This window comes from Taurulus bubalis (genome assembly GCF_910589615.1).
Source record: "Taurulus bubalis genome assembly, chromosome: 21".
NCBI lineage: Eukaryota > Metazoa > Chordata > Actinopteri > Perciformes > Cottidae > Taurulus > Taurulus bubalis.
Genome location: NC_136609.1, coordinates 1,806,193 through 1,833,016, shown reverse-complemented (window position 1 = coordinate 1,833,016; position 26,824 = coordinate 1,806,193). Strand labels below are relative to the sequence as shown.

General features: G+C 43.6%; 1 protein-coding gene across 1 annotated transcript; it reads right to left on the bottom strand.

Moving 5' to 3' along the window:
- Positions 1 to 234: 234 nt before the first annotated feature.
- On the bottom strand, positions 235 to 26,155 carry ptprnb (protein tyrosine phosphatase receptor type Nb; the record flags this gene model as incomplete). The annotated part of the gene is made up of 24 exons (XM_079236795.1): positions 235 to 1,106; positions 1,190 to 1,263; positions 1,528 to 1,592; positions 1,756 to 1,809; positions 3,662 to 3,828; positions 3,909 to 4,028; positions 4,366 to 4,443; positions 4,646 to 4,719; positions 4,827 to 4,974; positions 7,703 to 7,978; positions 8,093 to 8,305; positions 10,500 to 10,564; positions 10,652 to 10,731; positions 11,526 to 11,612; positions 12,324 to 12,505; positions 12,883 to 12,917; positions 13,270 to 13,422; positions 13,819 to 13,894; positions 13,925 to 14,302; positions 14,828 to 14,990; positions 15,067 to 15,166; positions 15,243 to 15,353; positions 19,614 to 19,664; positions 26,077 to 26,155. The coding sequence occupies 24 exons, from the start codon at positions 26,153 to 26,155 to the stop codon at positions 1,035 to 1,037; spliced, it is 2,901 nt and encodes a 966-aa protein (XP_079092921.1). The 3' UTR covers positions 235 to 1,034.
- Between the last annotated feature and the right edge of the window lie 669 nt (positions 26,156 to 26,824).

The following is a 26,824-nucleotide window of genomic DNA, read 5'->3' as shown; positions in this document are numbered from 1 at the left end:
CCACTGATATTCTTTAGTTTCTAGGTCAGAAAGTCTGGACTCTTTATTTCATGAATAAAATACTCTTCAGTCAACCAATATGCATTTAAATTGGTCTCAGAAGCAAGAAATAATCTCATTTGGCTGTAAACATGCATCCGATCCTTTTTGAGATCTACTTTAAGTACAGAGAGTCACAGAAGTCACACCAGCGATTGCAGCACTTAAACACGAAAATATTTAATCAAGGTCTCACATATACAAAATAGCTTTTCTTCTTTTTTTTATGTATTTTTTTGACTTGCATGAGGTAAACAACAACACATCCAGAGACTGACACGGCGTGAACGGCACACAGAGTTAGTCTTCTCTGCAGGCGTCCGTCACGAGAGGACAGGAAGGGAAGCTACAGACCGAGCGGGAGGAACCGGTCGGATCATCTTTGAAGCTCCAGATCCGAACACGACGAGCAACAGCAGCACAGCGTCGACGAACTTCAACCACAAACGGGAAAAACGAGCTTCAGCTGGAAGCCTGTTTAAATAGTGAGGCTGGTTTACGTGCAGGAGATGCATTCAGGGTTCAGGGAGCTGCTTTGAGTTCTAGAGGCATGAAGGTTTAAAACCCTCTGCGATCAGCTGGTAAATACACTGAGGGTTTTATTTATAGTAACTTCAGTCTTATGTTGAGATTCAATCACTTTGCATGTGAAAAAACTACTTTTAGTTCCTGCTGCAGTTGTACGTACACGCAACTTCTCATTTGAGAAGTTAAGAACAGATAATGAACCTGAACTCCAGAGTATTTCTTATATTTTAACCTCAATTATATAATTAATTTTCCTGGTTTAGTTTTAAAATCAGATTTGCTGTGAACGCAACACTTCTTAACCCTCTGAAGGTCCCTGAACGCATCATATCTGTCTGACACATGCCTGCATACATCCTAACGCTTCACGTCGTCCCATAGTAAGATTTGAATCACCCGACAGCTTCTTCATGGGAGGGAGGAAAGACAAAGGTGAGAGGGGTCAGCTGGTCTGGGTCGTACTGGTTTCACTGGGGCAGAGCTTTGAGGATGGCGTTGACCTCCTCGGCGACGGCTGTCAGGGCGAACTCAAACTGGTCCTGAAACGAGAAGAACATGTCATCCAGTAACTGTTTCCTCAGGGCGGGGTCATGAAGGTCATCAAGGTCACTCAGGGCCTGACCTTGGTGCGGACCATCCCGGGCCTCTGGTCTCGGACGTGCTCCAGTGTCGCAGCGATGTCGATCTCTTTCACACCTGCAGGACACACACACACTGAGTGCACCATGACATTCAAACTGATGCATTCTGGGTGGTTGGGTAAGAGAAGCATTGTATCTTTGTGTTATGTTGATTTAAAGGTGTTTTCTCTCTGCATTATTGCCGGTCAAACGTTGACCTTTAATAGTGATTATGTACCGAAACCGATACAAAATGATCCAATATGTGTGTTCATAACGACGTACATCCCTCGTTTTGATTAGACGTGGTAGAAATGAGTCAAGAGCAGATAAACGTCACCTTTCGCCATCCGGTTGAGGACCATGTCGATCAGGATGTAGGTCCCGGTCCGGCCTGTGCCGTTGCTGTGGAAACAGAGAAAGGAGAGATCAATAATCCTCTTTAATGATAAGGTGTCGCTGCCACCACGTGGACACACGTGGTACTGCAGAGCATGTGGACGTTTTTGAGGGAACAGGTCTTCTTTGGTCGTTGCCATTATTTAATATGTTATGAATCAAGGTGTACCTGCAGTGCACGATGATGGGGCAGGACCGTCCTCTGTAGCATTTATTCACCTTCCTGTTTATCAAAAAAGTACATGTAGTTACTCATTTCTGACGTTTCTGTTGACACAACCTTCATATTAAATATTCCATAAACACACATAGATGTGAGGTGAATTATCCAATCGGAGGCTCACTCAAACTCAAATGACTTGTATAAAATATAGCTAATAACATCACACATATCGAACTGTTGTAATGTTTGTTAATATATACGCATACAGACATACAATAATGGGACTTTTGCAGCTGTTTGGCAACAAAAGTCACATTACTGTCTTAAATTAAGTCCTAAAAAGGTGACAGTAAACACACATTTTTCATAATTTAAGAAAATAAACCTTTAAGTACTAAATAATAATATAGCATGTCGAACAAAGTATGATTAATTCATAGTATAGTATGTAAAAAAAAGCTATTATAACAAAAATATTACAAATCCTATAGAAAGACGAGAGCGGCCAGAGAGAGAAATTGTTATTATATATATTAGATAAAAAACAATCACACTATAACATGTTGAAAAAAGTACTGACAACCCGACAGAGAAAGAGATGGATAATGGAGAGAATGGCAGATGGATTAGATAGATTGATTGATTGATTGATTGATTGATAGATAGATAGATAGAGAAAAGGGGGTAAAAGGTTTTCGGCGATGGACCTCCTGCTGCAGCCACATCAGTCCATGATCATTTTTGTGACTATGCAACTGGACCAGACTACTAGCTGCAAACCACAAGAATGACACAGACAGATATGTAGAACATAAAACCAAGGCCCCGCTGACCTCCATCGCACAGAGAGGAGGGAGGACAGGAAGAGAGGAGGGAGGACAGGAAGAGAGGAGGGAGGACAGGAAGAGAGGAGGGAGGACAGGAAGAGAGGAGCGAGGATAGGAAGAGAGGAGGGAGGAAACAGGAAGAGAGGAGGGAGGACAGGAAGAGAGGAGGGAGGACAGGAAGAGAGGAGGGAGGACAGGAAGAGAGGATGGAGGGAACAGAAAGAGAGGAGGGAGGACAGGAAGAGAGGAGGGAGGACAGGAAGAGAGGAGGGAGGGAACAGGAAGAGAGGAGGGAGGACAGGAAGAGAGGAGGGAGGACAGGAAGAGAGGAGGGAGGACAGGAAGAGAGGAGGGAGGACAGGAAGAGAGGATGGAGGACAGGAAGAGAGGATGGAGGGAACAGAAAGAGAGGAGGGAGGACAGGAAGAGAGGAGGGAGGACAGGAAGAGAGGAGGGAGGGAACAGGAAGAGAGGAGGGAGGACAGGAAGAGAGGAGGGAGGACAGGAAGAGAGGAGGGAGGGAACAGGAAGAGAGGAGGGAGGACAGGAAGAGAGGAGGGAGGACAGGAAGAGAGGAGAGAGGAAACAGGAAGAGAGGAGGGAGGGAACAGGAAGAGAGGAGGGAGGAAATAGGAAGAGAGGAGGGAGGACAAGAAGAGAGGAGGAAGGAAACAGGAAGGAAGAGGGAGGACAAAAAGGAGGGAGGGAAGGAAGAGAGGAGGAAGGACAAGAAGGAAGGAGGACAGGAAGAGAGGAAGGAGGACAGGAAGAGAGGAAGGAGGACAGGAAGAGAGGAAGGAGGACAGGAAGAGAGGAAGGAGGACAGGAAGAGAGGAAGGAGGACAGGAAGGAGAGTAATGGTAGATGCGAGGCAACAGTATCGTTTCTTCTGCATCATTTTAAATGTTTTCAGACGTGATAACAAACATTATTTCTTCTTTTGAAATCATATATAATAATATTTCAAAAAATATTCATATTTCTTCGTATAAAACCCTTTTAAAAGTTGACACTTCTTGATGCTCAGAACCAGACGTCAACCCGTCAGAACCAGACGTCAACCCGTCAGAAGCCTCTGCAGATACCTGCGGAAGTCCAGCAGCGGCCGCGTGGCGGTGGGGATGCCCTGCGCCGGCCAGCTCAGGAAGTGGAACTGCGTGAGCGTCCGGGTCTCCTGCGTCTGCACGTTCTTCAGGTAGAAGCTGCGCACCAGGAAGTCGTTGCACCAGATGTGCTCCGACACCAGGTTCACCTGCAGGGAGACACACGGAGCACAGCGGCGGCATCAGACAAGCCCCGCCCCCGCGTCGCTCGGCCTCTCCCTCTCCTCACCTCGTAGATGTGGTACAGGGACGAGCCCTCGTCCGGCCAGTAGCGGTCACACTGCTTCTCCCCGTCCTCCACCAGCGCCGTCATCATCACGATCACAGTGCAGCCGTTCTCCCACACCATCTGGCAACAGAGGCAACAGGAATTAATACTTCTGCCTTCTCTGAGCTATTTGATCTTAAAAAAAAAACATAAAATGTAAATGAAAAATACACATTCTGACCAATAGGTTCCATGACTTTAAACCAAATGTCCATTACAAACATTTAGTGAAATCTGGGTGTAAACAGTAAAAAGTGAGTAAATGTAGTATTTAAACTAACAATGAGAACACAAAGCATACAGTAAACCTTAAATGACTCACATTTTCCAGGCCTGGAAATAACCATTTTAAAACTCCAGGTTTTCCATGACCGTTTGAACCCTGAAATGTGTTTTTATAGTTTTGCGTCTCACTGACCTGCCAGAAGTCAGAGATGGTGTGAGACAGCGGGCCCTGGGTGGCGATGTAGGCCGGCATCCGGGGGTCGTGCTCGATCTGAAGGGAGGTGAGGGTGCAAGGTCAAGCAAGGTCAGCTGGGAGCTACAGTCTCATGGAGACGAGGAGCGACAGCTTAACGAGAGCGACTGCATTCTTTTTTATGATATTTGTACTATAACATTGTTTTATGAGACATTTAAGTATAGCATGTGTACATACATGTGGTTCCCATGATCACAACATCACGTTACATACGTACTATGGTGCTGGCGTTGATGTAGTCAGAGCGTGAAGGGTTGACCTCCGCTTTCAGCTTCACCCTGGAGTGGTCGTCTGTAGGACGACAGTGGCATTGAAACCCTCTACATCCATTTTGCATTTCCTGTTGTTAATATTCTACGTGGTAATTAAATAGACATGTTTAGCATCTCCGGACTCACAGGGCACAGAGGCGGGGCAGCGGTTCTTCTTGGCGTTGGCGTCGCTCTGGGCCACGGAGACGGCGCTGGGCTCGGCCTGGTAGGAGCACAGCGCCTCCCACTCCTTCATCAGGCGGTCCTTGTTCCTCAGGTGGTCCTCCATGTAGGCCTGAGGGGCAGCAGCTCAGGTAATTATTGTTCTTAATATCACGAAAACATCTTCTAAACCCGTCTAGATTTCATGTGTTTTTGTGAGTATTTATTATGCCCCTATTATGCTGGGGAAAAGGATTAATAAGCCAATTAAATGCCACAAGAGGAGCGGCACAAGGCGGAGCACCATGTAAAATAGTAAAATATAAGTTCATTTAACAAGATGCTGAGTACGGTCAACTTGTGTTACTATATTTGGTCTACTCAAAATTATAAATTGATCCAACAAGAAGATTAGTTCAGACTACTTTTCTTTTCACGTTTGCACGGCTCAGGATATCATAGTTTGTTGGTTATACTCGTCATTCTTTCTTGTCTCAACTAGGATTTAGGTTTGTCCAACTTAAAATGTCTTGTTGGTAGTACTAAATAAATGTGTTGATTAAAATGAAAGTTTAAAGTTGATAGGACTAGTTTTCACCTTTCCCTTTGTCAACCCAACGATGTATTCTTAGTTCAATTAACTACAATTGAAGTTCAGACAATTTAAGTTTCTTAGCTTGTCTAACTCAACATTTTAAGGCAGTCAGGTTAGGCAAGGCAAGGCAAGGCAAGTTTATTTGTATAGCACATTTCAACAACAAGGCGATTCAAAGTGCTTCACATAAAACCATTAAAAGCATCAAAACATAGTGCAGATTTAAAAACAGTTAAGAAAACATTAAAACAGTCAAAAAACAAAATAAAATTAGAAAAAGCAACTTAAAAAATAAAAGTTGAATAAAAGTTGCAGTGCAGTTTAAGAAATAAAATGCAGTAGTGAGATGCAGTAATTGAATCTGGTTCAGTTAAAGGCAGCAGCAAACAGAAAAGTCTTCACTGTGGACTTAAAGGAGCTGAGGGTCTCAGCAGACCTGCAGCTTTCAGGACCTTGTTCCAGATGTGTGGAGCAGAAAAGCTGAACGCTGCTTCTCCATGTTTAGTTCTGACTCTTGGAACAGAAAGTAGACCCGTCCCAGACGACCTGAGGGGTCACATGGTTCATAAGGTAGCAGCAGATCACAAACATACTTAGGCCCTAAACCATTCAGTGCTTTATAAACCAGCAGGATTTTAAAGTCAATTCTTTGTTTGACAGGGAGCCAGTGCAAAGACCTCAGAACTGGAGTGATGTGATCCACTTTCCTGGTCTTAGTGAGGACTCGAGCTGCAGCGTTCTGAATCAGCTGCAGCTTCCTGATTGACTTTTTACAGAGGCCTGTGAACACACCGTTACAGTAGTCAAGTCTCCTGAAGATAAATGACCTGTGAACACACCGTTACAGTAGTCAAGTCAACTGAAGATAAATGACCTGTGAACACACCGTTACAGTAGTCAAGTCTACTGAAGATAAATGACCTGTGAACACACCGTTACAGTAGTCAAGTCTCCTGAAGATAAATGACCTGTGAACACACCGTTACAGTAGTCAAGTCTCCTGAAGATAAATGACCTGTGAACACACCGTTACAGTAGTCAAGTCTACTGAAGATAAATGACCTGTGAACACACCGTTACAGTAGTCCAGTCTACTGAAGATAAATGGCCTGTGAACACACCGTTACAGTAGTCAAGTCTACTGAAGATAAAGTCATGGACAAGTTTCTCCAGATCCTGTTGAGACAAAAGTCCTCTAACCCTTGATATATTCTTCAGGTGGTAGAAGGCTGATTTTGTAATTGTCTTGATATGGCTGTTCAGGTTGAGGTCTGAATCCATAACTACACCTAGATTTCTGGCTTGGTTTGAGGTTTTTAACATCAGTGATTGAAGCTGAGCGCTGACTTTCAATCGTTCGTCCTTGGGACCAAAAACAATTACTTCTGTTTTATCTTGATTTAATTTAAGAAAATTCTGGCACATCCAGTTATTGATTTCTTCAATGCATTTAGCCAACCCTTGTATGGGACTATAGTCCCCTGGTGATATAGTTATGTAGAGTTGTGTGTCATCTGCATAATTATGTTAACACACTTTGTTGTTTTTCATAATCTGAGCCAGTGGAAGCATGTAGATGTTGAACAGAAGAGGTCCCAGTATTGAACCTTGGGGAACACCACATGTCATCCTAGTCAGCTCTGATGTGTAATTAGCTACCGACACAAAGTATTGTCGGTCCTTCAAGTAGGATTCAAACCAGTTAAGTGCTGCTCCAGAGAGTCCTACCAGACTTTCAGTCTGTCTAGTAGTATGTCATGATCAACCGTGTCGAATGCAGCACTGAGATCCATTAATACTAAGACTGAGGTTCTGCCACTGTCTGTGTTTAAGTGGATGTCGTTGAAAACCTCAACAAGAGCAGTTTCAGTTCTGTGGTGCTGACGAAAGCCGGACTGGAAGACATCGAAACTGTTATTTTCGGCCAAGAAGTTGTTCAGCTGTTGAAAAACCGCTTTTTCCATTATTTTACTTAAGAATGGGAGGTTTGATATTGGTCTATAGTTTTTCCATATTTCGGGGTCTAAACTTGCCTTCTTTAGAAGTGGTTTAATAACTGCAGTTTTTAGGGCTTGTGGGAAGACACCTGAGAGAAGGGATGTGTTTACAATTTGTAAAAGATCAGCGGTCATGCAGTGTGAAATATTTTTGAAAAAGTGTGTTGGTAGAATATCCAAGCAGCAGGAGGATGTGTTCAGATGTTGTATAATGTCTTACACATCATGTTAAGTAGCTTATTTTTTATTTTATTTTACAGGGTACTGACCAGTATCATGTGCCCGGTGGAGATGTCCATGTTGGCCTGCGCCGGCTCCTCGCACCACGACGGCGTGCTGCTGTGGGAGCTCGGACTGGGCTGAGCTCCGTCGCTGAACTGGGACGACACGCTGCTCACCCTGGAGTCGGCTCCTCCCACTGCTCCTGCTCCTCCTCCTCCTCCAGCACCTCCTCCTCCTCCGCTCGCTCCTCCCACGGCGCCGAGGGCAGCGGCTTCCAGCCGTCCGAAGGCGCCTTTGGAGGCCATGTGCTGGCGACACAGGTCCTGGTGAGCCAGGTTGCATGAATCACTGCTTCATCACAGCAGATCACTCTTATCTATGTTGTATACTTCCTTCTGTTGGGCGGCGAGGACATGTTTGTAGTTCTCTCTCCTCACCTGGTACTCCTGGTGGGTGAAGCTGCCCCCCTCTGGTCCCAGACCCAGCTTCTTCTTCGCCAGCCGGTGTGCGTGGTGACGCAGGCAGCCGATGGCCATGGCCGCCGCCAGCACGCTGCCCATGCAGGCCGCCGCCACCAGGGTGGCGAACACCCAGCGGGAGCCTCTGGGCTGGAGCCGCCTGGCCAGGGGGAGCGCCTCCCCATCGGGGCTCTGGAGGAGGCAGGAGGAGACCACAGTCAGTAATGAGGAGACATGAGGGGTCAAAGAACAGGGAAGAAGAGGAGGAGGAGGTATCTCTTCCTTTATTCCTTCCCATCTTTTTCAGCAGCACCTGAGACACAAATGTGTCTCAGTAGAGTTGCATGTACTTTCCTCTTTCTTCCTTTCCTTTCCTTCCTCCTCTCTCCTTCACTTTCTGCTCTCTTCTAAACTTTCCCTTTTCATCGTCGTCGTTCTCCCTCCCCCTCCTCTTCCTCCTCCTCCTCCTCCTCCTCCTTCTCCCTTCTCCTCCTTCTCCTCCTCCTCCTCCTCCCTCCTCCTTCTCCTCCCTTCTCCTCCCTTCTCCTCCTCCTCCTCCTCCCTCCTCCTCCCTTCCCCTTCCCCTCCTCCTCCTCCTCCTCCTCCCTTCTCCTCCTCCTTCTCCTCCCTTCCCCTCCTCCTCCCTTCCCCTCATCCTCCTCCTCCTCCTCTTCTTCTTCCTTCTCCTCCCCCTCCTCCTCCTCCTCCTCCCTTCCCCTTCTCCTCCTCCTCCTCCTCTTCTTCTTCCTTCCCCTTCTCCTTCTCCTCCCTTCTCCTCCCTTCTCCTCCCCCTCCTCCTCCTCCTCCTCCCTTCTCCTTCTCCTCCTCCTCCCTTCTCCTCCTCCTCCTCCTCCCTTCCCCTCCTCCTCCTCCCCCTCCCCCTCCTCCTCTTCCTCCCTTCTCCTTCTTCTCCTCCTCCTCCTCCTCCTCTTCTTCCTTCTCCTCCCTTCTCCTTCTCCTCCTCCCCCTCCTCCTCCTCCTCCTCTTCTTCCTTCTCCTCCCTTCTCCTTCTCCTCCCTTCTCCTCCTCCTCCTCCTCCCTTCTCCTCCTCCCTTCTTCTCCTCCTCCTCCTCCCTTCCCCTCCTCCTCCTCCTCATCCTCCCTTCCTCTCCTCCTCCTCCTCCCTTCTCCTCCTCCCTTCTCCCTTCCCCTCCTCCTCCTCCTCATCCTCCCCTCCTCCCTTCCTCTCCTCCTCCTCCTCCTCCCTTCTCCTCCTCCCTTCTCCTCCTCCTCCTCCTCCTCCTCCTCCTCCTCCTCCCTTCTCCTCCTCCTCCCTTCTCCTCCTCCTCCCTTCTCCTCCTTGTTGAATTGTCTCTCTTGACCTTTCAGGCCTCCTCCTTCCTCCCTGTGGGCCTCAGGAATGTGAGGCTTTCTCTCTCAGTGTGTGTGTGTGTGTGTGTGTGTGTGTGTGTGTGTGTGTGTGTGTGTGTGTGTGTGTGTGTGTGATCTGAAAGACATTACAGTTGGCGCTGCGGGGGTAGAACGGCTCCTTCACCTGCTAGTATAAAGTATAAAGTATAAAGTATAAAGAGGCCCTGATGGGGTTCGGTGTGTGAAACAGAGGAAAGAAAGAAAATGGACGACATGTTTTTAGAAGAAGCTCACATGAGATCTAAGTCACATTTTCCTCTTTTCTTTCATTTATGGACACATGAAATAACATGAAACATGAGATACATCATTAAAAAGATTAAACTTGCTTTAAAAATTGCACATTAAAGTTGTAACATAAAGAATGTTAACAACACAAAGTCACTAGAAACCTCCTAGAATATTATAGGAACATTATAACAACAGAAAATATAAAGGATTCATATCACTAAGAATGTTTTAGGAATATGACACAAAGAGCGTAAATAAATAAAATCACATTTTTTAAAGTAGATCCCGATCGTGAAGGAACATTATGTCAATAATAAAAAAACTTTAAGTATATAAATATCACTTTAAACCGATTATCAAGTCATATTTATCAGAATATTAGACTTTGTTTGTGGGATACAAGTCCTCAACGAGAATAAATATGACTTCCAGCTTTACAGATATATTAATTAACTCTGCATTATTAATAATAGCCTCCTCATATTTAAATCTGTCATGTTTTCACTCACCAACACGCCGGAGCAGCCTTCTGACGTCCTGCTGACTCACGTGGACCCAGTGCCCAAATACCAAGAGTCAAGCTAGACGAAGTCAAACAAACTGGACTTCCGGGACTGACTTTCAAAATAAAGGTGTATACTTCTTTCTATTTTTCTACGTATAAATAAATGATGCACTTCCGGTTCAGGATCTTGTTGCGTTAAGTTTAAGTTGTATATTACTTGAGTATTTCCATTTTATGAAGGGCAATATTTTATTTTGTATATTTATATGTATAACCCACCTCTCCGACGCCGCTCTGCAGCACCTTCAGGCCCGTCTCAGACTCCGGGAAGTTCTTCTCTGCAACTGCAGAAACAAAAACACATAAAGTGGAGTACTTGTACCACGATGGGTGATAGTATTTAAAGTAGTAGTACTAGTAGTGTGCCGTACCGGCTTTCTCTGCCACATCTGCAGCCGTCAGGTTCTTGGAGTTCGGTCTGATCCGGAAGGTGATCGCAGGTCCGGCGACGCTGCAAAACACAAGAGACCCAGACACGAGTTACACACAATACTCCAGTACTTTGGGTACTTTTGAGTATTTATTCATCTTCTTTTCTTTCCTCTCAGAGGGAAATATTTTCCTTTTTATTCCTACATTTATCTGACAGTTAGTTACTTTAAAAATGAGTATTTTACATATAAAGAGCTCATAAATGAGATTAAACATGTACATGTATTGTGATAATAACAAAGACACATTTAATGGCTTTAGCTTTCATTGTTTTCAACGGTTTGCAAATATTTGGTGCATTCTGCCTGAAAGTGTTTTAATCTTCTCACTAACATATGTGGGTTTTAGTAAAAAAAAGAAAATCTTTTTTCTGTGATGTTTTTTAGGTAAGCAGTTGATGATATTTTATGTTGACTTAAGATAAATGTGAATAACTTTAAAGTTATTGAGATTTACTAATGTTTTTCATAGTCTTATTTTCTTTTGGCAGTTCTAGTTTTTTACCAACATATCTATTTTATTATTATTATTTATTTTATTCAGATTAAGAAATATTTGTGTCTAAATTTGCAAACCAGGTCAATAAATAATCTTTAATTTAACTGAAATAATTTGCAGTTTAAATGTTAGTATTTCACGTGGACTCCAGGAAGACTTCAAACGTGAATGAAGAACCACAGACAGAAGTAACTGTGGTTGAGTTACAGGTTGAGGTCAGCGGTCAGGGGTCGTTGTCAGGGGAAAGATCAGAGTGTTAAAGGGGTTTGATCCCATGCAATAAAGGAGAAGTGATCCATCATGAGATCCAGATACCTGATGTTGATGAAGGAGTCGCTGGAGAGGCTCATCCTCTCCGACAGCTGCTTCAACAGCCTCACCCCGGCGTTCAGACTGAGGGGGCTGCACACACACACACACACACACACACACACACACACATACACACACACACACACACACAAACACACACACACACACACACACACACACACACACACACATACACACACACACACACACACAAACACACACACAAACACACACACACACACACACACACACACACACACACACGTAAACACACATCTACACAGACTCATTCATCAGAGGTGGAATGTAGCCTTTTAGAGCATCTGGTGGCTTTTCACTTTTAGTTTGAAGGCATTCTGGCTTTTCTCCTCTAGGACTGATATCTTTCTTCCTTCCTTCCTTTCTTCCTTTCTTCCTTCATCCTGCTTTCATTCCCTTCATTCTTTCCTCATGTCCTACTCTCCGTCGTTCCTTCCTTCCTTCCTTCCTCATGTCTTTACCATCATTCTTTTGTCTTTCTGTCTGTCCTTCATCCTGCTCCTTAATTTGTTCCTCTCCATCATTCTTTCCTTCCCTCCTTTCTTTGCTCTCTCCTCTTTCCTTTCTTCTCTCCTACACTTGAGTCCTTTCCTGTCCCTTTGTCTCGTACTCTCCTACTTGTTTGAGTACTTCCACCTCCAGGTCTTCTCCACACGGACACAAGCAGACGCCCCACATGAAGACAACAGAAAAGCGTCCACAGCTTCACTCGTTCACACACCAAGCCGTCTCCTGATTGGTGGAGGAGGCGACGTGCCGTACCTCTGGTTGGTGACGATGAAGCCGTACTCCTCTTCCTCGGCCGGCTTCAGTTTGTCCTGGCCGGCCGCCACAGAGGTGGGCGAGCCTTCACGGGCTGCTTCTGGTTCTGGTTTGGGGGTCTTGCTGGTGGAGGGCGGAGCCTCGGGGGCAGCCATCTTGAACGCCATTGAACCCTCTGTGACCTGATAACGATGAATAAAGACGTCCGATTAAAGAAGCTGTTGACTAGATAGATAGATAGATAGATAGATAGATAGATAGATAGATAGATAGATAGATAGATAGATAGATAGATAGATAGATACACTTTATTCATCCCCTAGGGGAAATTCGTTTGTCACCGTAGCAAGCAACTTACATATGAAACACAAAAAATAAAATTCAAATTAAAAATATCACAAAAAATGTAATTAAATAAAAGAATATTACAAAGAATATCAGAAATGCAAAATACTAAATACATACAACAAAACAAAACAGTAAAGCATAATTATTTAGGAAATTAAACAATAAAGAAAGTGCAAAAATGCAAAAGTATGTGCAGTAAAAAGATGTTCACCTTCTTTCTTGTGGCAGCATTGTTCTCATACTTATCTGAACAGGAAACAGAAACATGCAAGACAAATTATTTTTGAACCCACATCCTGTTATCTGACATTAGCTTCCATCCATTTTAAGACATATGTGCACATTTGCAGAGAAAACAGAGCTAAAACTAAAACACCTCTGTAAATCATGCTCTGCATCACTTAGACTAACTCCAACTCTGGCTTCCTGTCAGAAGAGACCAGGAAGAGAATGAATCATTTTATTTTTGCAATATTATTTTTGGAGGAGGCCCCTGTCTGTGTCCATACTCTGTGCTTTATGTCACAAGACAGAAGGAAGAGCTGATCTTAAACTTCAGTTCTCTGGTTTGATGAATGAAGGGGAGCAGCACACCGACCTCCAGGCTGCTTCTGGCCGAAGGAGCGCTCCAGCTGCAGCTGCTTCAGGGCGGCCGGCAGGTCGTCCCTCTGCTCCGGGGTCAGGTCCTTCAGGTCCCTCAGGTCCAGGCCGTACTGGTCCAGCAGCAGAGCCAGCCTCTGCAGAGAGCGCTCTGCAAACACATGGGGGCTCAGAGGTCTGACTGCTTTACTGGAAATACACTTTCAGAGGCTTTTTATCCCACTGCAGTTATCCACAGTTATGTGCTGGAAGAAGTATAAGTAGAAATCCTTGTATGTACAATAGTCCATTTCAGAATAAAACATATATTTTAATATATAATAACTTTGATGTTGCAGCTGCTAAATGTGGGTCAATTTTTAAGCAATTTATATCATTTCTAAATAATATAATTGTATATTCTGCTGGTTAACTTACACATTTCTCCTTCATGATCAATTCATTATTAATACATTATCAATAATCTGTTGCATGCAATGTTTGTTGATCTCCACACTTATTTATATATAATATAATATTTTTAATATTTCCTTATTTCCTCCCTCACCATCCAGTCCTGAGAGGGCGTCGTACTCCTCCTGCTCCTTCCTCTCCTCCTCCTTCCTCTCCTCCTCCTTCCTCTCCTCCTGCTTCCTCTCCTCCTGCTGCCGCTGCTGCTGCTTGCTGAGCTGAGCCACCTGGGAAACGTAGTCCTCGCTGTAGTCCAGCGGGAAGTCCAGATCTGGGAAGAAGGAGGAAGAGGAGGAGGAGGAGGAGGAGGACAGCGAAGAGGGGAATCCTGCAGCAGCTGCTACCGCCCCCCTGTGGCGGGAGAGGGACTGCACAGGGGAGGAAGAAGAGGAGGAGGAGGAGGAGGAGGAAGAAGGGGAGGTGAGGTAAAAAGACAGCAGGTCCTGGAGAAGCTGCCGGTCTCTGTCCAGAGGGTTTCCCTGGGATCTGGAGCGAGACGGGGAGGCGAGGAGCGGGAAGCCGGGATTCTGGTCCAGAGAGTTGAGGGAGCGCTCCTCTTCCTCCTGGAAGCCGTACTGCTGCTGCAGCCACACACCGTACGGCGTTACAACAGGATCACTGCATTGTTGCATCTACGTTGCGTTAAAACCGTCTTTAAAGCGATAAAACCTAAGAATGTGATTCATGTTTCCATGTACAGTCTCATATTTATTATCACTGTCAACCAAACATATGAGATGCATTTAGACTTCGTTTCATTTGAAAACAAACTGTACAACAGTTCCATTGTTTATTAAATGTTAATACTTCAATAGGAAATTATTTAACGGATACAGTTTCTATATTAGTGAGGATTATTGAAAAAGAATACATTTAGTGCCGAGATAAATGATTTCTCCAGAGAGATATTAAGTCAGTAATGTATTTCCTTATATGCTTTTATTGCTAAAGCGCAATGTGAAAATACTTTAGAGGTGATTTTCATCCCGTAGTTTCTACATTTAGTCGAGTATATTATTTAAAATGTTTTATAGTAAACTATATAGAGAGTATATTATTTTAAAATGCAGCAAATCTTTTGAATAAAGGGCGTGTGCGTTCCCCACCTGGTGGTAGGTGTACGGGTCCAGCAGGGGCGTCTGCATGTGAACGGAGGACCGGGACGGGTCCAGGATCATGTAGTCCAGGTACTGCTGCTTCATCCCGGGGTCGGCCGGATCCTCGGGCCCCGGGAGCCTCCGCTGACTGGGGCCCGGCAGTCTGGACATCCTGGGAAACACGACTTTTAATTCATTGCCAAACGTCTGCGTTGTTGTCTCTGGACGCACGCTGGAGGTTTTCTTACGGCTTTGGCGACTTCTCGTAGAGTCTGGAGCCGACGGTGGGAACGCGGCTCAGCTCTCGGCCGATGACGGCCTGCGTGACGCCGTCCTTCCAGGTCAGACCTGAAGCACACGGAGACACCAACGTCAGCCGCTAGAGGCCGATTCTCCTGAAGCTTCAAGTGTGAAGGAGACTCACCTTGCACCATCAGGTCCTTGAGGACCTCCTGCAGCTTGTGCAGGACGGGGACAGACACCTGGTACTGGACCGGCTCCCGGTGAGGAGTCTGGCACTGTCCGAACAAGCCGTCTGCACAGGAAGAGAGCTTTGTGTCACTTCTGAGGACGGGACAGGCTTCAAACTGTCACTTAAAAGTGGCCTCATCCAGCAGGAGCAGATGTACACAATGAAGAGGAGAATCCAGTAGTATTCTGGAAAGTTTCCACAGCAGCAGTTATTCACATTTCCATCTACACACATTAAAACCTTTTGGAAACCAACCTATGTTCAGGCCCTTTCCATGGAAATGTCATCCCCAAACTAAAAAGGGTGTGTCTCTGCAACCACTAGGGCTGTTTGAATAATGTTGGTGTTATAATAAAATGTACACATGTAAGATTTTGTTCAAATGTGTAAATATCAGTCTATATGTTACTGGTTAAGAGTAAATGAAGATGACACGGAAAAAAAATTAAAAGGTTTCAGGTCCGCCTATAAAAAAATCACTTTCAGGATGATTATTTCTTTGAAATGATGCAGCTGTAAGGTCCAACTCTAACCCAAATCATAACACAATATGTGAACATTCTCTAACCCAAATCATAACTCAATATGTGAACATTCTCTAACCCAAATCATAACTCAATATGTGAACATTCTCTAACCCAAATCATAGCTCAATATGTGAACATTCTCTAACCCAAATCATAGCTCAATATGTGAACATTCTCTAACCCAAATCATAGCTCAATATGTGAACATTCTCTAACCCAAATCATAACTCAATATGTGAACATTCTCTAACCCAAATCATAACTCAATATGTGAACATTCTCTAACCCAAATCATAGCTCAATATGTGAACATTCTCTAACCCAAATCATAGCTCAATATGTGAACATTCTCTAACCCAAATCATAGCTCAATATGTGAACATTCTCTAACCCAAATCATAACTCAATATGTGAACATTCTCTAACCCAAATCATAACTCAATATGTGAACATTCTCTAACCCAAATCATAGCTCAATATGTGAACATTCTCTAACCCAAATCATAACTCAATATGTGAACATTCTCTAACCCAAATCATAGCTCAATATGTGAACATTCTCTAACCCAAATCATAGCTCAATATGTGAACATTCTCTAACCCAAATCATAGCTCAATATGTGAACATTCTCTAACCCAAATCATAGCTCAATATGTGAACATTCTCTAACCCAAATCATAGCTCAATATGTGAACATTCTCTAACCCAAATCATAACACAATATGTGAACATTCTCTCTGCAAAGGTTGACTTTGATAAAGTGAAGCAGAACAAAGTTAGAGAGGGTTTAGAACAGAGAACATTCAGGCGAGAACTCCAACATTTGCATTGGGGCACATTTGTGCACATCTGTGACATTTGCATTTTTTCATATACCAAACCATATATTTCACTTGTATATTACTTATGGTGTTCAATACATCCAAATACAGCAGTTTGGGGATTTTTTTTTCATAAAGCAAGCTATTATTTACAGTTTTATGAAACAATCTCTCAGTCAGATTGGTTTTTAAAAGGTAAACGGGAGAATAACGCCACGCGGTTCACAGTGACAGACATTGTATCAGGATGGCGTCCGACTGCATTGCGGTAAAAGTAAAGTTGAGCAAGTTTCAACTGAGTTGTCTTTGCTGAGACATCTGCGAACAGAAACCCCGGTGAGCCTCGGTGTGGAGCCGTTGGAACGAGCAACACGTTCTCCATCACGCAGATACTTCAGGTTCCATCTGCTAGAGACAAGCGCTCACGAGACACTTCTGAAGGGTTCGATACGACAGGAAGTGAGACAGATCACCCCGAAACATTACGTGTATTCTTTCTCTCAGCGGCGTCTTTTTAACATATTTTACACTGTATGATTTGGGTAAACTGGTCCTTTCACCATCATGAGAGAAACCAAAGCAGCTCAGAGCTGATGCTCTCTGAAGCAGGAAAAACACACAAAATATACATGAATATGGCTCGAATGTACACATACAAGTACACACTTATGTACACGAACCACATAGACAAGCATGTAAGCACCCACAGGTACACACACACACACACACACACACACACACACACACACACACACACACACACACACTAAATAGAGTGCCAGAAACACAGAGTACATTAAAGGGGATGTGTCCACAAACAGGTGCACGAGTATGTACACAAATAATGTAACACACACACACACACACACACACACACACATACATAGTGAAGCACAGCGTGTGTGTGTGTGTGGGCCGTGGTGAGTCACCACCTCTGTCTGCCTCCATCTCTCATCAAACACACACACACACACACACACACACACACACACACACACACACACGGGAGACACACGGTCGTCAGGCAAGTGATGTCACTGTTGTCATAGAGACGGCCAGGATGAGCTGCGATTGGCCGAGGCCGGCTGACGGAGGGAGACCTTGTTTACGTTGCACTCTCGCTCTTCTTCTCTCTTTTGTCTCTTCGACTCACCTTTCTGTCAATGTGACGAGTCTCAGAGGAAAACTAATCATTTTTCACCCGTTCACATTTCAGCAGCAGAACACACACACACACACACACACACACACACACACACACACACACACACACACACACATTGAAATGTCGTCGTGGCATCTGCTGCTTTGAAATGTCTTGAAATGCTTTGAGATGTTTAGATAAACAAAAGGGCTAAAAAATAGTTTTATTTAACTAAAATATTAAAGGTTCAACAAAGATTACAGAAGTTTTTGTGCGCAAACTAAATTGTCTTATAAAATATAAGAATAAAATATATATATATTTAAAAATGATAAAGGTTTAACACAGATTAGATACAAAATAGATAATTTTGTTACGCAGTCTAGAATGTTTTTATTCTGCTTCATATTTTTAGCGTTTTAACACAGATTACAGAAGTTTGATGACACAAAATTGATGATTTTTAATGCAGTCTGGAAGTTACAGATGCTTCAGGACATAAAACGGGGCGTTTTTTAAATTTTTATGCCTGGAATATATGTGTGTATGTCTGGAATGGACAGATTTTACTCAAATATTCAACATTACAGATGTTCAAGCACACAAAATGTGTTGTTTTCTTTAATGCAGTTTGTAATTAAATCTGTTTTACTCAAACATTCCAGAGGTTAAACACAGATTCCAGATGTTTCAGGCTATAGACTGTGTTTGCACTGCAGTCTGACGTGCAACCTGTTACTCTTTCAGCTTCACTCCACACACTCTTATTCTTGCATTTCAGCACATGCACGTCCTCACTGCATCACACACACCTGAATGAACGCCGCCTGCTTCCCTAAATGTTCCCGTCTCTGCAGAGGGGGAATAAAACATCCTCAAGCAGACACGGAGACATACCAGCATCAATAATTCATCTCTGAAGGCTGAGACGCACAGGTGCGCGCTCACGCACGTGCACGCTCTCGTAATGACATCCTAACCGTGTTTGAACAGGCAGGAAGTCCACTGAGGGATTATATACAGGCAGGCGGAGCCGTGGCGGCCGTTTGATGGACAGAAGACACGTCACAGCTTCCTGAAGCGTGTCGCTGCAACTGTTGCCTGCTGGGATCGCTCACAATTGGTGGTTTTAATAAACCCGTCACGCTGCATTCAGGGTACCGTGAATCCGAGCTTCCCACGGGAGGGATGAAAGTGTCCACGTCAGCCTCCAGTCCCACAGGAGGGTCTCTGGACAGTTTGAATTTGGTCTCATGAATGTGTGAAGAGAGAAACGTGTATGGTTTATAATAGAGATGTTTAAAGAGGCAAAACATTATTTCTCCTCAAAGCTGGCAGATAAAACCCAAAGATTTCCCTTGTTGTCTCACTTTTTCTCTATTGAATCTATTGATCCGTCCCTGTGAATCAATCAATATGTGACATGTGTTATATGTACTGAACGTTCTCTTTCAAAAGAAAAAGGAGGAAAGAATCAGCTTCAATCAGGACAATTAAACATTTTAGTGATTTGGCTGAACTGAAGTGTAAAACATGTTGTTTCATTACCTCTAAACTATTGACATTCCCCTCGACGTGTGTTCCTCAATAGCGCATCATTCAGCCGCTTCTTTACAAATATCAAAGCTTTGGCTGTCAATTTTCTTTTTAATTAGCAGAGTCTGCATCCTTTGAGCTCTGAGGATTTATTTAACATGTTGTGAAAGATCAAAGCTGAAGTGACGAAGGCCCCAGGGCCAATCAGAATGGAGCTTTATGAGCTCGTGGCATAACACGGTTTCAGGAATCAAACTCTGGACGCAGACGGTCTGATGGAGAAGTCAAACTCACCGTCGTTGCACAGCTGATCTCTTGGACAGAGCTTCTTTTCAAACAAACAACCTGCAGACACAGAGACATTAACGCACATTGAGAAGCTGCAAACACGTTATGTTTCAAGTTTTATATTTCATTATTTGACTCCCTTTTTCAACACTACTTTGACTTTGAACAAAAGCAGAAACACATGTGGATATTCGAAGAAAATGTCAGTTTAATGAAACTTTATATGCAGTGAAACATACATCTTTAAAATGACATTCAAATTAAATGAATTATGGGACGCAAATATGGACAGAAATGAGTCGGGGAAACCCCAAACAGAGCGGGCAGCGACACAGGACGTCCATCTTGTGCTGCCAAGTGATGTGACAAGTGTGTGTGTGTGTGTGTGTGTGTGTGTGTGTGTGAGAGTGTGTGTGTGTGTGTGTGTGTGTGTGTGCTACAGTTGACCTTCTCCAGGTTCTAATCTGTTGCGAGGCAGTAAACAGCAGCAGAGTGAACCCTCGCTCCGCTCTGTCCCTTCACTCCTGTTTGACTTGTGTTTTCATTAAAGATTCATGCTCTCCGTGTTTCATTCACGCGTCCCGCAGAGCGCCTCGCGCTGCACAAACACTCCCGCTCGCTGTTTGAAGAGACTTTCTTTCCCATCTGAATGTTTGCTTCAGGTGACGGCAGAGACCAAGTGAGTGGTGACGAGTCACACTGCAAAATAAATCTCCTTCTCATCAAGTCTGCCTGCGATTGAGAAGATACATCTCTTTAAAGAAAAGAAAGACATAAAAAACCTGCCAGTGCAGTGAGAAAATGTGTTTTCCCAAAATATATATAGTTTGAATAGAAATGGAAATATATAAAAAGATTTATTGCGTTTTTAGGGTGTATCCCTTTAAGCCCTCACCCTAACCTATAATCATATTTATTGTTTGAGTTGTTTTTAGAGGTTGTTTTTAATTTATTTTTAATTTATACCATGTTTTTTTTCTTGTGACCTGATATAAAAGAGTCAAAGAGTTAAAGTGGATGATATTTCACTTGCAAATCACTAAAACCTTTGAAATCACCTCTAACGCTCCACCTCCACTTAGTCTTCGTGTTTTGTTTCCTGGATGGATTCTACTTTTATAATGTTTCAGGATTTCAGTCTGTTATGTATTCAATTTGATCGAATTACCCATATTCATGTATTTCAATTTGCCTGCTAGATTCACCACATCACATAATAACAACGTTGCTCGAGAGAAAAACAACAGAAACAAGACTGCAGACATGCCGTATAACCGAGTGATAACAGGAGATTAATGCATTGCATGGCTTTAATGTCAACTATCCAGGTGTGGACCTCAGTTATGAGTGAGTGGGCGTGCTTTAGGCCAACCCACTCTGTGCATGTTCCTTTTCCCCGTAGTCTATAAAAGGTCAGGCAGAGTATCGACGGCATGACGACACTAACAGCCTGCAGCTATCAGAGAGGGAATCTCCATTAGAGGAGGGAAGCGGAGACGCCGCTAAACATAGAACGCAGAGTTTCTGCGTCCATCCATCCGGCCACCGCCTCCTCCGTCAAAAGTCCACATGATGACTAATCTTTCCTCCGTCCACACACACACACACACACACACACACGCACACACCTCCTCTGTTTTCCAGTGTCGGCACTAGGAGGTCGTCGTCTTGTTAAAGTCGCCCTGCAGAGGGTCCATCACTGTCGCCACACCACATTCTAACGCACAACGTTACACACTAATTAGAAGTCATCCCGGTGTAATTGAGTGTCTAATGAGCAGGCTGGTGGATGATGCACTGTAAAAAAAGACCAGTTAGTTTAGTCCAGATTTCAGTTTAGTAAAAGTACAAAGCATTTTATGTTAAAACGTTGGTAAATTATGAAATATATTCAGCATTGCAGCTACGAGTTTGTGATTATTTGCTAAATGTACTTAAGGAGCTAAAGTAAGACTTCATGTGCAGAACAACGATCAATGTTTGTGCATCAGAAGGACGGCTGCACCATTGTGTATGTGGCCCTTGAAATATGAAGAAACACGTTGATTTATCTTGCAAACAAGATCTTCGTGCAGCGGCAGAATTGATTCACTTGTTCTCCAGACTTTAAAGCCTCGTTTGGGAGAGAAAACTGACTCGGTAAGTGGGAGATGTTTGGCTGATTTGGCAGCGCTGAAAGGCTTTTTAATCCAGGGAGTCATAGAAACAGACTCAGCAATAAGCTCTCCGCTTTGATTCAATTTCATCAGAAAGAAAAAAAACGTGAAAATGACTCAACTCTGCCGACAGCAGGTCTTTACATTACTCAGGGGAATATCATATCCAGCTTTTCCCTCCCAAACATGAGAGAGAGAGAGAGAGAGAGAGAGAGAGAGAGAGAGAGAGAGAGAGAGAGAGAGAGAGAGAGGCTGACGTCAGCATCAGCTTCATTTTGTTTTCTGCTTTCTGTGAAGGTGTGGCTCTATCTGAGCCGGATTCAGCCAGCAGATGTTTCCTCTCCTCGTCACTGAAGGGAGACTTTAGGAGCCATTCAGTAACTCTGTACGTTGATCAAATAATAAAGTATACGCATTTCTGTCTATCTAAAAAATAAAAAAAATCTAAGCAACTCCATGTTTCTTTTCCGCAGTAAACAGGTGTGATCTCCCTCAAAGCATAAACATGTCCGACTGTGACACAGGAAACCAGAGTTCACATCCCATCTCCAAACAGTCAACGGTGGTTTCTTTTGACCCCTTTGTCAACACCACTTTGACTTGAAACACATGTGGATATTTGGAGAGAATGTCCCTTTAATGAAACTGTACATGATGTGAAACATACATCTTTAAAATAATAATCAAATGAAATTAATTATGGGACACTTTTGGAGTTGGGGAAACCCCAAACACAGGACGTCCATCTTGTGCTGCTAAGTCATGTGACAGGAAACCAGAGTTGACATCCCATCTCCAAACAGTCTTTGAATCATTAACTCTGACCTGAAGGAACATTCAGAAGACTCGCTCACTAGAACACAACCAGAGCTGCATCTTTAAGGATGACTCATATTTAAAGGAAGAAAGAAAACAATTTGAACAGGCGTGAACAACTGGTCTAATATGTGTTTCGTCCATGAGATGACTCATCATCCTCATCATCACCATCATCATCATCATCAGTGTCTCTGTGCCTTTGCTTTTATTGACCATTAGCGGGCTGCCAGATTGGTCCCAGTGTCATTTTCATAATGGTGCTGCTGGCGAGCTCGTCCTCTGGTCTGCAGGCGGTGAGTCAGCCGGGACGGAGCACAAGCAAACCTGCGTGATGCGGCTGAGTGGCAGCGGAGCCGGCGAGGTCATAACTCAGCTCTGAGGACTACTTTTTACAGAACCGAACCACTCAGCTCACGACATGCAGTATTCACAGGAGGAGGGTTTGTCTTCCTGTCAACAAGCCGAATGGAAACACGAGAATGTAAAAGGTTAACCGGATGTGTCTTCTTCCTCCTTAAAGACTCATCACTGTTGTTCCTACATCAACATCCACTCAACAATCACTAAGTGTGGATCAATCCGCCGCTGAAAATAGATCCCAACGAACGCATCATTTCCTCGTTTGTTTGAGTGAAACTGCAGCTGTTTTAGGAGAATGCTAAGCTTGTATTGGCCATGTGACCATATGTTTGTGTTTTTAAAGATGTGTGTGTTCAGTAGAACCAATGGGCTCAGATTAAATAACACTTACACAGAAATATAGAAAATAATGCTAGAATTATTCTTAAAGGTTTTTGTGGTCTCGTCTTTAACAGTCTTTTCTACCCAATGCGGACACACACAAAATATATGTGACGCTCATGTAGACTCCTTTTTAACATGGTTTATTTTTCTTTTTAGTACATATTTTGACTCAAATATATAGTAAATATTGTTGTAATATTAATTTTTCATTTGCATACATCCCATGAAGCTTGGTCCTCAGTCCCATTTTATCTCAGTCCCTCTCTCATTTTGATGAAAGTAGTGTCAAACACATTTGGTATTAGACATTTATTTACATGTATCTACCATTGTATTCATATATTCCACTGCTTTTGTGTACCCTAGACCTTTGGTAAACCAATTTCCATCACCAAAACAGTTCGTCCACATGAGTAAAGTTATGTTTTCACAAGAGATATGAAGAATTTCAAAAATCAAGCTTAAATTTTTCAGCTTTAGAGCCATATTATCACTTTACACTTGTGCCTTAGGACAATGGTGCCTCATTATATAGAGAGCTGAGATTGTTCTGCAATTTTTGATGTAACACATGAGTTACATGAGTATGTATCTCATATGTAAGTGCCTTGAAAAGGTGAATTTAAGAAATTATGTAAAATCGAGAAAAAGGCCTAAGACCCTGAATGGTTAAACAAACAAGCATCTTCATCATAACATGTCATCAAGAGCTCATCATGTTATTTATAAGTCTAGAACAGTTGACTGAGCTGCAGTAAGACAGTCTGGAGAATATTAAGAGGACGCTGTCTTCTTCTGTTTTTGGTCTCGACTCCCATCGATCTCACAGCGGCCAATTCTGTGGTTTCCACTGAACGTGTTTGTCTTCTTGATTACAAACTCGCCTCCTCTCGGCTGCAGCCATCATCTTCTGCCAACACTGATAAAGCTATCATATATTCACTCAATGTATTAATATTTGATTTCCTATAAACCGAGATTAGAAGCCACAATAACCGTCCAGTTGGGTTTTAATGCTTGAAAATTACAGCAAATAGCATGAATTTTAAAATGTAGTTGTTTACAGATTCATAAACCCTGTAGAAATCTCACTGAACAATGTCTTTCTGATTCTAATGAGTGAAAAGGATTTAATACGCTGAGCTGGTCGCTGTCCGTGGTGCTGAAACGCTGCACTGTGTTCATCGAGGCGACAGGAAGCCTTTGTTGTAAGTGTGAGCAGACGGCGCTGAGAGGTCAGTTATGAGTCATAACTGAGACGGCCTACAACACGCCTGTGATATTCCTGCATGGCTTTATGGTCTCACTACGTTTTCCTCTGATCATTTGGAACCAGACATCTCTTTTCTGTCAAACCCCTCGAAGCGATTAATGACACGTTTTAGTTCTTACTGCCTCTGATATTCATCATTTTATGAGCTGCAGGAACTGATATTACAGAAATACAGAAACACGTCTCCTAAAACAAACGACCTTATTTCACACGCAATAAACCAGAGGATCAGTATGAGATCTTTCATCTTGTAAAACAAATTAACTGTGAGTTATGAAGCTGTGCTGTTTGCTGAAAAATATTCCTCTCCGGATATTAAGATGTTACAGTGACTTACTGGCATAATTGTGTTCTATAATATCTCCATAATCAGTTTGTTTGGGGTGTAGGTTCAGTTGGATGGATTACTGAAGGAGCTACAGCTGAGAGCAGTTGACATGTATTTGATTGAGTAGTTGAGCTTTCACCGCTTTCCTTTGATGGTTTTCTATATTTTCTATGCTCCAGAATGTTGTGTGATATCAACGGAGAGCAGAGTCACTGCTTTAGAAAAGATGTGTTCAGCTTCTCTTCATCTCCAGCGTGAAGGAAATACTGAAGCCTTGGAGTTAAGTTTAACCAAACATGGTCTGTATTGACTGTAACCCCCTTTAGAAACGCCATGTATCTTTAATATCGTTATCTGGATGTATAACAAAGAGCATTTATTTAATCTTATAATTAATATGGATATTCTTATAGTCTGCATCCTGTAATTATAACCATACTGACATTTGCTGGTGTTTCTATTGTGAGTTTTAATTACTTCCTCTGTAGTCACCATATATTCTGAGGCTTTATTAAGTAAAACTGTAATACATAGATGACTTTCTATAATATAATATGATCATAAATTGTCTCCAAACTAAACAAAAGCATCTCTCTCGTGGCTTCATGCCTCAGCAGGGCCTCGGCCGCTCGCCTGCAGTTTATTTGTGTGTTTGTTGTTGTCTTTGCACACTGAACAACACAATGATTCATTCGGGCAGCCAGACACATCCCAGCTGACCCGCGGTCAGGCCAGTGGCGTCAGTGACGCAATTTAGCACCGGAGTAAACAGATGGGAGGCAGGAAACGCAACAAATATCATATGAAGTCCGGCAGCTTAGCTCTCAATATGGATATTAAGAATGAAAGCAACATTGTCCACAGAACATACGGAGCAACTTAAAGCCCATCTCCACAAATCCTGCAGCGCATTTTTATAAGGAAAACCACCAAATTGTCTTTGGAAACACTCCAGTTGTTATGATATCCTTCATCTATTGGATACAGAAGATACAACCTGTGACATGAAGTGTTGTGCGGTCACGCCAAACTCGCTGCGAAGTGGAACAGTTACTATAGGAGCACTGTGGGGACTCTGATTTACGCGCCGCCCTGCCTCGCTCAGAGGGAAGTGCGTCTCCGTCTTGGATCACATCTGATGCGTCTTACCGTGTCGGGCGGCGGCGCACAGCCGGCAGGAGGCGGTGAGGAGGAGGCAGAGAGCCGCCCAGAGCCGCGGAGACCTCATGGTACATCCAACACCCGCCGGAGGAGGAGGGGAGAGCGGCCGCTGCTGCTGCTTCTACCAGCTCTCCATCTCGGAGGAGAAGCTGCTGCTGCTGCTGCTGCTGCTCGGCGTGATGGAGAGGGAGTGTGACAGGGTGCTCCACCGGTTGGTTGGAAAACCAGGAACACAGGAGGCGCCACACTGCAAGAAATGCTCAGTAAAAAAAACAACGGATTACAGTAGAATATTGTCATGTGGGGGAAGAAGCACACAGATCCTTTACTGGAGTAAAAGTATGCTTATGTCTGCAGATGAAGAGCCCAAATAGTATTATTATATGAAGTTTATAATTGATGCTTGGATGGATAGTATTCACTCAACACTGTGTATTATCAACACCAACGTAATATTGCTTGTACGGCTGCAGTTTATTTGAGGACTTTTGTTTCAGTAAATATCAGGACGTTATATTTCACCCTGATAAAGTCACCAGCATCATTCTCAGATAAACAAGGTGAGAAAACTACACAGGACTGTGTGGAAACTGTCATTTCTCTCAGTGTGGAGGAGTTCCCGTCTCCTGCATGGTGACGTGTTCATGTGGATCAGAATCCACCTCCTTCTGCCAAATAAGCATCCAGACACTGAGCAGACGGCACATCTGGTTCCTCACTGGTTCATTCAACGTGA